This window comes from Lonchura striata, chromosome Z (assembly GCF_046129695.1).
Source record: "Lonchura striata isolate bLonStr1 chromosome Z, bLonStr1.mat, whole genome shotgun sequence".
In the NCBI taxonomy this organism is placed as follows: Eukaryota; Metazoa; Chordata; class Aves; order Passeriformes; family Estrildidae; genus Lonchura; species Lonchura striata.
In genome coordinates, this window is record NC_134642.1 from 22,812,683 (window position 1) to 22,826,141 (window position 13,459).

A 13,459-nucleotide genomic window follows, 5' to 3' on the forward strand; every position below is an offset into this window, starting at 1 on the left:
CAGACTCACCAGCCCGTAGCAAATAAATGATTGAGATTTTATTAAAACATTTTTTAAAAATCACTGTTGCCAGAACTCTCCTTACATTCAATTCCCAATTTTGTTCCAAATTTTCTTTTGTGCGAAGTCTTTCTCTCTTTACACTCTACCTTTTTACAGTCTCTTCCCCTTTCTTATTTAAATGCTATTCTTATACCCAAAACACTTTAATACTGAAGCATTTACTCCCTTTAGTCTCAGGTGCCACAACTGATAGCATCATGACAGCCAAAATATTTGCACACAGAAGGCATGTGGAAAGAAAGGAAGACCTTTTGTGCATAAAGCAATCTTGCCAAAGGAAAGCTCTAAGCGTCTAAGCTCTGTAGGTGCAGAGCCTAACAAAAGAACCTGAGAAAATCTGAGATAGACAAAGTGTTTTACCCCTTCCAGCAGCAAAGAGGTAGATGCAGCACTGCTTTTCACACAGACTGAAAGTGGGCAAATCCTCATCAACTCCTTTTGTTGGCAGCCCTATATGCAAAGCACTGGGGTGTTCTCATGGCTGCTACCAGCAGGAGAACAAATCATCAATAAAAATCAGATTAGTTGGATATACTGGTTAGGCTATACCTGGCTTGTAGAATTGAAGCCTAACACCCATGCTGACCAATTAATGTAGTGTGCGTTCCTTATATTGAAAAACTCAGATTTTTGATGCAGCTAACTGAAACAGTACTGATTTTTAAAAAAAGTATCCCCATAATCCCTAAACTAGGCAGGTGCATCTTTAAAAAGGAGGAATCTAAATTAAACATGGCAAAGGTACATTGTATCAAAACGACATTTTTCTGCTTCTCTATTCAGCTCTTTGCCCTGTAGTGTAAGGACCATTTGTGCGTGAAAAATCCTGTTGATCCTCTTCATCCAAATCCAAAATGTCTGGAACATCATCTGACTCTGAAGACAGGTCTGTAATAGTGAAATCTGGAACCTGTGTAGGAATGAAATTTCAATCAATTCAAAAGTAAAACTAAACAAATTTGTCCAGCACTCCTTCACTGAAGATAGGACACAAAGGTGCTCAGCACCTCTAGAAACCAGACCAAACATCCTGATTACACAGTGAAATATGCTCATGCACAAAGGAAACGGGAATGATTAAGACAAATCAAATACTACACAAGACAGAAATCAGTTGCTTAGAAGGTCTGATTTTAGAGTAGAGATAGAAAAAAGATGAATGTAGTGAACTGAGGTTAGTGAAACTGATGACAGGAAAATTATGAAAGGAGGTTTTCGAACTAATTTTGCCTTTCTTCTTTTCATTGAAGCAATGGACTATACAAAGTAATCTGCCTTGAGAAGATTGAGATGGATTGCTGTGTTACTCTGCCTACCTACCGCACCAGACCTTTTCTGATGAAACAAATACCTAGAACTGCAATCTCACTTTGGTCTCTGTTTAAACTGCATGTTTCTGTACTGTTAAGCAGCACAGGGTTTCAAGAACTGCCAGAAAGACATCAGGATACATGGATGTTACAGACTTCTAAAAATGTTGGATAAGACACTTAGAAGCTTAAGTCCCAACCCTTAAGTCCCCTTAGTAGGACTTAGATTACTTAGGCACTTCTGAAAAATGGGATAAAATTAATAAAAAAAAAGTTTTTGCCCCAAGTGAAAAACAAATCTGTAGCATGGTTTATGGTTAGTTTTAATGTTGGTGATGTGACATACTTGGAGCCAGACACAGTACCAGCAAATATCTACTACTGCATTTTGACAGGACCTTGATTCTGCATGTTCAAAGCAACAGCAGCTTGTAGGCTGCTGTAACTTAAGCTCTGCACTGACTTACTGACTTACACATTTTAATGCATTCCCTAACTGCAAAATATCTTATGACTTACTTCAATGAAAGACAGCATGCCAGAAAAATCTATGCTTTGCCTGCTATGATGACAGGTCAGAAGGGCAGACAATATATCAAATAAAGGGACTGCTGCTTCAGCTACCAGGTTGTATGCAACCAGAAGCACTGCACTGCACCAGTAATTGGGCACCAGGGATCTCTGAAATACTAATTATTAGAATAACTAAAGCAGCATGTGACTAACCAGGCACTGCTGTGCATACCATGAAATAAATGTATGTACCACTTTGGGAACTTAAACTTGATCAAAATAAGATGAGTAATTTTTGTTTCCCAAAAGATCAAAAAGCACTAGGAACGCAGGAAACACACCTTTTTACCAGCAAGAATTATCTTGCATCCTTCTGCTTATGGTGGTTTTCCTAAAATTCTCATTACCGCGCTTAGAGAAAGCAATAGGTTTCCCCATTATCATCACATTCTTGTATTTCATACTGCAGTACAAATGTAGGTATCCTAAAAAGACTAAATAGTCTATATACAGTTTTTAGCAATGTGCCCAAATGGATAGTTTTATGTATTTTCACTGACCAGGACACAGCCATGTTTAGTAAGTGTGTCTCTGACCACTAAGAATTTTCTTAATCATACATTTAAGAGGTTTTCATTACTTACGTCCATTTTGTTCTTAGTGACAACAGAGTAATTGCTCAAACTTATGTTTCTGCTTTCTTCATCTCCTTAATGCATGCAGTAGAAGAACCTGACTCTTTTGAAGTAATAGTACAATTTCAATAGCCATGAGAGAATTTCAAATTGGAGTGTATCTCAGCATTAGTAAAATAGACTGGATGTCAACATGACTCACCTCGGTTTTGACCATCCTAAATTATATTAGACTATTATCAGTCTATTAGTATATTATTATATCAGTCTATCAGTATATTAGACTATACCAGTCTCACTAAAATAATAATAATAATCCCTTAGTGTTATGGGATTGCTTATGTAAAAGACCTTTGCTTCCACACCACTTTTCACAGTTGACTCACTGCTATCTTTCAACGTCCTATCAATTCTTGCAATAAAAGAGTAAGACCAGATATAACTCTTCTTCACGAAATTTCTCTGTATGATTCAGTAAATCATTTACAAAGATATAATACTTGCAAGATCCCTACATAGAACAGTGCAAAAAAATACTTTGGCATTTTGTTGTCTTCATATACAAATGTTGATGTCAATACTAACAACTTCAATCTGGGTTTTTTTTGCTAAGTTTTTAGAACGGAGCCACTAGCATTTTGACATAGCATTGTCATTTTGTGAGCTTTCAGAACAAGCATTTATTTTTAGTCATCAGAGACTGTATTATCCAAAATAAATAAAATTGCTATAAAATTGCAATAAATGAAAATAAAGTCATTTGACAAAATATTGTGCATAATACTTCCAGCAAGCTGCTGCATGTAAGACTCTCCGATCATGCAAATTACTAACCAAGCATGCTTAAAAATAAGTTTGGTTCTGTTCCATCTTTTTGAGGGTTTAAAAAAGTCTTTTGGTGGTAGTTACTGTTTTTTTCTTGAAATAACGAGAAATAATTAATCTGTTCTTCTCAAATCCTTTCACCTATTTTACTATCTATAAAGTATTACCCCAAGTTGAATTCTGGAAAAGATTATTGCAAAAATATTAGAAGAATAGGAGACATTTCCAAACCTTTACACCTTTCTTTAGATTGAGGCAAACTAACTGCAACTCCAGACCTTATACAAATCTTGTTGTTTGGCTTTGGGCAATGCTATAAATGTCTGCAAAACTTGCATACCATATGGAGCTATTTACAAATGCTTATACTGAAAGCTTTTCTAAAAAGCAATTATCACCAATGATAGACTAATAGCTCTCTGTTAAATCCACCTGATAACAGGAAATGTCAACTAGCATGAACAATTTTTGAGTGCTCTCTAAAAGAGAAAAAGTAATTTCCTGAATCATGAAAACCTTAAAAATGATAATACTCTTATTATCAGGTTAGTATTCTAACCTTTACCATCCCAGGTTTTGTGACACTAGAAGCCTTTGACGTTCCATTTAATCTAGTTTACCTGCCTTGTTGAAAATAGTTGAATATACTTCCTATCATTTTCAATGCATCTGGTCTTACCTTTTTTAAAAGGTTCCAAAGAAACCTCAGTTTTCTAGCCCAAGCTATATCCTCAAACATGATTTTGGACTAAGAGGAAGCAAGCCTCTGTGCAGTGTAACTGAGCTGTTTAATATATACAGTTAAAGAGAAACAGATAAGATAACAGTATCTCAGCTTTCCCTTCTTTATTTGTGAGGAAGCACCTCAGCTTCCTCACTTCAAAAACAGTAGCAGAAAGACAAGATTTTGGAAGGCATCATTCTTGCCTTCAGTGGACTTGTAATAGTCCCTTTCTTTAGCTGCACTAGCGAAAAATCCCAAATTCTGTCTGTAGAGCTGCAGTTAGACTGGAATGTGGAATACACTGTGCTAAATTACCTGCAATAAGATACCCATGCAATTACGGTTGCAAATCAGCTTAAACATTCAATGCTTTCCTTATTAGCAGAGTCTAACCATCTTAATCAGAGAACTTTATTATATTTTTAAAAAATCAGGAACATAAGAATTTGCTATTACTCAGCCATCTCTTCCACTAGGGAGTTGTTAATTCTGATGGGCAGTGGGAGGGTTGTGCATGTGTGGACAGAAACTTAAAAACATTTTGGGGGTGGGCAGCATCCAACAAAAGAAGCACTTATCACAACAGTATGACACAAGAGTTCAGCCATTAGGTAGGCATTTAACCAGGTCTTGCCCTGTTTGCAGCCACCAGTGGTAGGTCAGCTGCCATGAAGAGAAGCCACCCAACAGTGCATAGTAAGGAAGAAGTGCTTTGGAAGTCTAGGCTGGTAACAAGTTTTCTTTGCTTTCCACTTCATCTGCTTGCTGAGATTTAGTAAAGCTGGAGAGCCATGCAAGAATACAAACCAGTAACAGACGACAGAACAGACACAATGTACTGCTCCTGCACCATTTCTCAGTCCTTAAAAGACACTAAAAAGTTTGAGTATCTTATTTGATTGATCACCTCAGGATGAAGTCCTAGAGCAACTAGACTTTAAAATATACATAGAAAAATGTGAATTCCCTTCTTTAAACAGCCCACTGCTCCCACCACTAATTAGTTCCATTCAGTTCCTAAGAGTATCTACAATAGTGGATGCACTCTACAAGTATTATTGCAAGTGGAGATAAAAAGTTTATTTTTCCTGGTTCTATGCAACAGTAAAGTAAACTTAAAAATAAATTAATTCCTGACAGTGCTATGTCTCCAGAAGTCTTAACTCAGGCCCTAGCTGGAAAGGAGTTTCATCATCTCATGTTAATTTCATGTTAAGCACTGCCAGTATATAAGGTGACTATTAAAAGCTGTAAGTTACACACTCTTTACCTGCAATCCTGTTTTGCTAGTTTTGTTTAATACTGTGCTTAAAACAGTCTTCCTCACACTTACAGGACAACCCCAATCTAAATAACTAAAACTATCACATTAAAAGGCTGGACAACATGTAGTTTGCTAGTGCCTACATCAAGCCAGATGGAGGTATTTGTTCTATGTAGCAATGTGTGACTGTGTGATATGTTTCCTTTGAATTGCGTTTTTGCCTCACTATTTGGCTTCTTTGAAAGTGGTGGCTGGCATTGCTACACTAGATGATTGCAACCAGAAGCTGCATAGGGCATGCATCAGGAAAAAGGATACAACTTACCTGGACAGCCCTAACCCAAGAAAACTTATTTCTTAGTAACTACTTATTTTCAAGTAGAGGGGCTCACAGGACTTACTGAGAGTAATTCCACTGAAGTAGTTCAGTGTTAACATTCTTTTGTCACTCAGGTTCAAAAGGACAACAAAGTTAAGTTAAAACTGGTGATACAGCTGAGAAGTAAACACTGTTTATAGGGAGTCAGAAGATAAAGCAGGTAGATGACCATGTCAAGCACATACACCTACTGTGAAGGGACGAGAGAGTTCTTTTGTCCATATCCATCTCTTTTCACTATTAGAACATCCAGCAGCTGACAGTTTAGGGCATTTTTAAAAGTGACAACAGCAAGGATCAGCAAAAGCAGCAGTAAAGCTAAGACTCAATGGACTGATACATAGAAATTCAAAAGGAAGGAAATGCTGCAGCAGTATCTTATCTATTCATCAATACATACACAAACATTTTCAATGCACATCTACATCATTTGCATGTCAAACTTGCTTTCTGCTGGACCCCAGTTTGAGAGAGTCACAGAAGAGCAAGTTAGATTGTTTTGAAACAAAGGAGACAGGATTTGGCTACTAAAGCATTTATTACTAACATACAAAAATGAGTTACAAAACAATGGCTACAAAAACACACACACACACACAACACCAGGCACCTGGGTACAAACAGCATGAATCTTGCCTTTATACTGCATATTAAAAAATGTGTTAATGATAATTATTTGGTCTATCAGTGAAGAGTGTTCATGGAGCATCTAGTCGATGCTCTTAGTCATATGGTTTAGTTTTTAGGTAGTCCTGCGAGGAGCAGGAGTCAAACTTGATGATGCTTACGAGTCCATTCCAGCTTGAGATATTCTGTGATTCTGTGGTCAAGTTACTGTGTTATACAGTAATTCAATTTGTATAGTTAATGGCAACACTGTCACAGCATTTAACTCCAGCTGACTCATTCAGAAACCCCACTTTCAGCTTTGGAATTCTGCACTCAACAGAATTTTTGTCAGGAATGATGTAGCAATAGAATCTGAGATAGTCAGATGCATATTTCTCAAATGTGTGATCTGCAGCAAACATAGCATTTAAGTGTACATAGCTAGACCGTAGAGCTGTTAAATGCATTTCACAGTATGTAAGGCTTTTATATCATTCTACTAGAGATTAAGCAACAAATCAAAGGCTTTCAGCTATCGTGGCTTTCATTGTTTCATTTAGGCTAGTGGTATTAATACCACTGAAGCAGGATGAGGTGCTTGACAGACTAATAGGGCATCTTGATAACTGTCAGTTGCCCATACTTAGGCACTTGAGTCTAATTTGAATTTTTAAGAGTGGCTTAACTACACAGGACAATACAGCTCATGTGTAAGTGTCCTGGCTATAGATTCCCCTATTCCTGTATTTACAAGTTGTTCACCAAATAATGGTGAAAATGGATTTTTTTGACACTTGCACTTAGTAAGGCCACTCATTTAGTCAGTCAGCAGAGTACATGCATGCTATGCAGTTTGTTCAGTAGTGTGTTCAGGCTGTTTGTCTTTCTGGCTGGAACTTTCCTCCCCTTCACCTTTGCTTTCAGCATGCTGAATGCCAGGCAGTTGTGGGTAAAAGGGACCTACCAGCCAGTTGAGCGGTGTGTTGTTAACAAGATAATCCATCACATCATCCAGAGACTCCTTCATTTTCTTCAGCTGTCCTTTGCTAACTGCAATAAAGCTGTCTGATAATTCTTGGAAAGAAGATGCTGACCGAAAGCTCTGGTAGACATCACCTGCCATTGACCCAACACTGTAAACCTGATCCTGTACATTCTGTGGCAGCCCCTGTAGGCTTGAGACCAGTGTGAGGCAGGTGGTCTGAAGCTGCTGAGTGAGGCTCCGTGCAATAGCTAGAGTTCTTGACTCAATGTGCTAGAAAGAACAAGCACAACAGCACATTAGTGTCTTTTTATAACTGTAGCAGTTTTATGTAATTCAGGATACATAAAGAAGCAAAGTAAAGGGGAAGTAGGTGAAATAAAGCTATAGCAGACAAACCATGTTTTAAGTCTGAAGCATCAAAGATATTTCTTCAACACTCAAGTACTTTGTGACAGTAAAACAGATTCTTGTTTCAACTCTGGATAACAAGTCACAGCAGGTAAGTACACTCTAATCAATGAACAATCCTTGAAAGCTATGTATAGGACTCAGTAAGTACATCCCTAAGACTGCTGACAAATCATTATTTCTGGTCTGGATACATCACATAAATGGTTTCTAGCTAGTCTACATACAAATATCCAAACATGGTTTCATACACTAAATAGGATGAGCATTCTCAAGGTAATGGCAAATGGTTAGTTTGCGATTACCTTGATGGGATAAAATACATTTATTTCTGGTGTACATTTACATCTATTTACCTCAGCACTACGCAGATCATCACCATCATTTTGGCCTGTATTTTTCTTCCATTCTACCCAGGATTGATAAAGCTTTTCCTGAGCACCAAGAAGTTTCTTATTGGCACTATTCACGTTCTTTCTGGCATACTCGATCTGAAATACAGCCAAATAAGAGTCCAAACAGTTCCTTTAGGGTTTCTCTACCTTGACTGTTTTGTAGCCTCCTTTTAACATACTTCAGAAATTCAGTATAAAAAACTTTGGAGAGTATGAGAGTGTGTTTAGTCTCAAAGAATTGAAAACTGAAAGCAGTTTTAAGATGTTGTGTAGTGTTCCCTGCTATAGTTCCAACTATTTCCCCATACCTCACTGGCATCCTACAGGAGGAATTGAAAGTGTATAGAAGGCCATGACTCTTATGTGCAGTTTGTCATGTACATAAAGGTATTTGCTGCAAGACTACTGAAGTACCAGAAATACTCAGAGATAGAAGTAGAAAGACAGCAAGTCCCAAAAGAATTTGAAATTTGACTAATAAAAAGGATTTAAAAGACTGATGTGTTTCTAAACCTCATGACACTTTTTTCACTGAGTGAAGTATGTGTCAAAGCCAGCACTACAAAACAGGAATGAATTTAAACCTCTCACTTCTGTTTCTGCAGTGCTTGCAGTTACAGGCAATTGCTCATTAGTTCACATCTTAGCCCAATTTAGAACTCTACTGAATGGTGAAAAAAATTGCTTAATGGCAAATTCTTTGTATTTAATGTAATAATGTATTCATGGATTTAGTCAGAGAGCAATCCCAGTTTTCCTGTGACACTTTGAGCCGTTTTCTTCACTCTAAACCAAGGCCAACATATGGTTTTTATATCTCAAGTGAAAGTTTAAACTTACCAGACTAACGGTGGAGTGGAGCTGAGAGATTGTCTCCTGGCTTCTCTGTTTAGCATCTCTGACTTTGTTTAAGGCTTGTTGGTAGGCACGTGTGCGGACCTTTGAAGACAGGGATCCTAGTCTAACATAGTAGCTTGGCTTTTGGATTCCAACTTCAAAGCCTTCAACGTTTGCAGCTTCTTTCTCTAGGTATGTAGAAAGGAAGCAAACTGATCACTGGAGGAAAACTTAGGAGTTCTGAGACAATTTTATCTGCCTAGTAACAAATTATTGAGTAGTCCTTTAGCACTACGATTAGACAGAGAAATCCTTACTTTCATGCTGCTTCCTTGTGAAGATGCTGCTATTACAATCAGGAAGGCAAAAGACAATTTGCGAAACACGTGCCCCCTTCCCTGCTATGAGTAAGCAATGAATGGATGATTGCTTGCTTCTCTCCCAATATAATCATTCCAATAAAACCAAACCTTCAAGTTGTCTTACCTAGTTCTGCTTCTGTCAGTGGAAGATACTGGTCTACAAGGGCCTCTGATTTTGTGAGAGCACTGTCCACACTGCTGCTCACCATTTGCACCACACGACTTCCCAGGACAGTGTTAATGCTGCCATTGACAACTGACTTGGTCATTTCTACGCTGTCTTGCACTGCTTCTTTAGTCTTGCCCACAACTCCAGTGATCGTGTGAGCAACAGATTCCTTGGCACCAGTCACAGTGGTTGTTACAGCTTCTCTGGCTCCAACAACTACATCCTTGGCATTGGCAACAACCTGCCATAGGACATACAAGGACTTACTAAAAGTATTAACTAGTGAGAGATACATAATCCAGGAAATTATATGCTAAAGCTTGTACAAATATTGGATATCTAGCAGAAAATTTGTCCTAAAAAAATTTGTACAAGAAAAAAAAAACAATATGACTGCCACACAGTTTTTGAAGTTTTCAAAAAACTTCAGTGAATGTAATCCAGGCACTTCATGCAAGAGACAAAGACTCACATTTTAAAAGACACCCACCATGAACTGCACCTACAGAGAAATTGGTGGGCAATTTAAAATAATTAAAGAAAAAAAAAGCTTAATGGTCTCTCAAAGGCAACAAACAGGTCTACAGATAAATCTTTGACTTTCTCATTGCTTCCAAGCTCTGCTTCAGGCACAGCTTTTTGAAATGTTTCTCCCTTGGGTTTTAGTGATAACAGAAAATAAAGGTTTATGGTTCTTCTGCTTAGCATACATAAATGGAAAGAACTTACCTTGTCACTGGGTTGATTCAGTATAGGCAGTCTTTCTTCAATTTTGTCTAGACCTATACAAGCATAGTTGTTGGCAACTACAACTGAAAAAGAAATTACAAGAGTTGGTTAAAATTATTTTTCCCCTAGTAAAACAACTCAAACTGAAAATTCCTCTTTAAAAAGAACTCATGCAACACCCTTGAAGCAGTATCTTCCTCTTCTCAGTGAGTATTGAGTCAGAAAAGACAAATAAAAAGGCAGATTTACAGTGCCAGAAAAAAAAAAAATCCTCACTTGCAGGCAAAGAAAATTCATTTGATAATTTACAAGCAACTGGCAGAAGAAGCTCAAACACCTGTCTCTGCCATTCTATGAAACCAGGCTTCTGGTTACAACAGCTTTGTGACACAGCTTCCAAATTTAACCAGTTCTTAGTGCAAGAAAGCACAACAGTAGCCTCTGAAACCGGGTGAAAGGTAAGGAAGGTGTTGAGCAAGACATTGCATAATCATCTAACATATAAAAGTCATCCATCAATTTAGTATTATGAAAGCTGGAATCTGCTTTCACTCTGGATTATCACCTTATTTTTTTAAGTCTTATCAATGTGTAATCAGTTACACAACAGGTCAGGCAACAGGTTCAGTCAGGTATGCGAAATAGCATTCAAGACCAGCATGACCATGTTAAACCATAAGTGCATCTGGATAGAAAAAGCAATTACTAAAGTTATCAACAGCTTCATCTTTGCCTTACTTTGTGGTTCCAACTTCTGAATGATAGGCATAGCACTTGTCATGGCTACTGATGTAATCGTCTTCACTCCTTTCTCCGCTATCTCACATACTGACTTCAGATAAGGATAGTTATCCTTTGTGGTGATGTAAGCTGTGGACACCATATCATAGGTGGAGCTCACCAAAGGAAGGTTGGCAACCCTCGATACAATGTTCTGTTTTAAAAGAGAAAGGTGTTAGTTGACTCCTATTTTCTGACCTAGACAAAAGAAATTACGGGACTAACTCAGACATACCTGCTGTGGATCAATTGCTGCCAATGCCATTTTCTCAGGTCTTGAACCTTAGCCTGTGAAAGAAGCATATATGAGTTATAGCATCATACCTACTTTATCTAAGTACCAAACTTTGAAACCAACAACCTTCTTCTGATTCACACCATTTACTGGGATCAGGATGCTCACATTCATGCATACAGGAATTATTTCATTGTAACAATTTACAAATCCAAAACTTATTTTAGGTAATGCAAGTACAGCATATGCACGAGACAGGCTTTAACGTACAGCAGTTCACTGATGAATAACCAGGTGGTGGAGTAATTTTTTTCTAGAAGAATTAAGACAGACTTATCTGTTGAGCCAGGACAAACAAAAGCCAGCCTGCAAGTCACTGAAAATCTAGTTTAGAATATTCAAGTCAGACAAAGAACCCACCACCAATAGCTTTAATCAGATTAGATTCTAGAGAGCCCACCTAAGGCTCACTCTGTTCTGCTTGCTAAGTAGTTAGCATTCCTGTGAGAGCATCAGATTTCCATATTGCAGAAAATAAATCTCCTTTATGCTAATTCAGATTATTACACTTTCCCTACTAAAACAAATTGCAAACATTGGTCATTCAACAAATCTACAGTACTCAACATGCATTCCAACATGTATTCCCATGGAGAAAATACTAACAGCTGTCTCTACAAGGACCCAATTCGAGGGGCAGGGTATTGCAGTAGTACAAAAGGACAACACTTGGAAGCACACTGTCATCCTATGTACACATGCAGGCTGAGCTAAATCTGCAAAAAGCACCTTTTCCATTAATGATTTCACATAATGCTGCAGTTCCAGAAGAATCTGCATTAATGAAGACAACAAAAAGGTAAACTAGGAGTCTGTCCTCAAAAAGATTGTGGTTTACAAGGTTTGCCAGGTTTGGTTTGCTAGGTTTGTCAAAGAGCCAACAGCAGTTTTCTGTCTCATATGTCTGACAGCAAAAAAAGGAACATGTTAATATTCCATCTGAGGCAAAATAAAACTTTTCCCCATTACATAACCGGCAACAACGACAAAGGCATCCCGTTAACATTTTGCAGGCATATTTGCACATATTAACATACTTTATGTGCCATAAAGTAATGCCGGTAATGAGATTAACCACTGTATGTGGAACACACAAGGAAGACAAGTAACAGACAATGGTTACAGCGATAACAAATAAGTTCTCATTTAATTTAACAAGATTTTAAATAGCTGCAGGAATGTGCTAGGTTTTTCACAAAGTCAGGTCACTTGAAATACAACTGTATTTCACCATGAACTGCAAAGCATGCTACAGGAAAAGATGCTAACGGCACAGAATCTGGCCTCCAAAGGAAGAAGGGCCGTTACTTTAAGGATTATTCAATATTTGTTGTGTGTCTCATAAGATCTAACATAGGGCATGCATTTGAATTATAGTCAAAAAAGCAGTCAGTTAGCCTGTGAAGCTATTCCTTCCTGTGAAGTGCTCGTAAAGACAAAAAAGATAACTAGAATCTTGCAATGTTTCAGAGAACCCCCTGAATAGGTTCAGCCCTAGCAAAAGTCGGATCCATTCTCTGTAGCAGACGAGTGAGACGCCTGGAATCCAAGGTCAAGCATATTTCAGAGACAGCAGGAGTTTCTGGAGAGGAAAGCACACAGGCTACATCACAAACTTCTCTCCTACTCGCCCCTCCCTATGGAAAGAAGTGCAAGAAAGCAGCGCGACGAGCCACGCACAGCAGCCGCGGCGGCTGCCCCGGCCCGCCACGGCAGCCGAAGCAGGAAAGCGCACCACTTTCCCAAGCGCCTCCGGGAGTCGCTTCCGGGATGGGGCATTCCAACGCCGCTCCCGGGGCCGGACGAGGTTTTCGGGACTCTGTGGCCCCGGGAGCGCCTCGGCCCGGGCACCGAAGCGGGCCGGGGCGCGGGGCGCGGGGCGCGAGGCCCGCGGGCGCGGCGGCAGCGCCGCACGGGGCCGCACCCGCCGCTGCGCGCCGCCATATTGCGGAGCCGGCCCGCGGGCGGGCCGCCCGGCGCTGCCGCCGAGAGCCGCGCCGGAGCACCGCGCCGGCCGTACTCACCCGGGAGGAGGAGCCGGGCCCGCCGCCGACGGGAGCACGGGCAGGGTCTCGGGCACGGGCGCCGCCGCCGCGGAGTGGGGAGCGCCGGCCTGGCCCCGCTATTTATGGGGCGTCACCGCCGCCGCGCGTCACCGCCGGCGGGGCGGGGCCGAG

The 13,459-nt window shown here is 39.6% G+C and overlaps 1 protein-coding gene across 1 annotated transcript; it reads right to left on the minus strand.

The window, feature by feature from the left end:
- Positions 1-16: 16 nt before the first annotated feature.
- PLIN2 (perilipin 2) lies at positions 17-13,431 on the minus strand. The gene is made up of 9 exons (XM_021535450.3): positions 13,307-13,431; positions 11,223-11,275; positions 10,946-11,141; positions 10,208-10,290; positions 9,434-9,719; positions 8,951-9,135; positions 8,072-8,206; positions 7,287-7,577; positions 17-973 (listed from the first exon to the last, which is right to left on the minus strand). The coding sequence occupies exons 2-9, from the start codon at positions 11,250-11,252 to the stop codon at positions 839-841; spliced, it is 1,341 nt and encodes a 446-aa protein (XP_021391125.1). The 5' UTR covers positions 11,253-11,275; positions 13,307-13,431; the 3' UTR covers positions 17-838.
- Between the last annotated feature and the right edge of the window lie 28 nt (positions 13,432-13,459).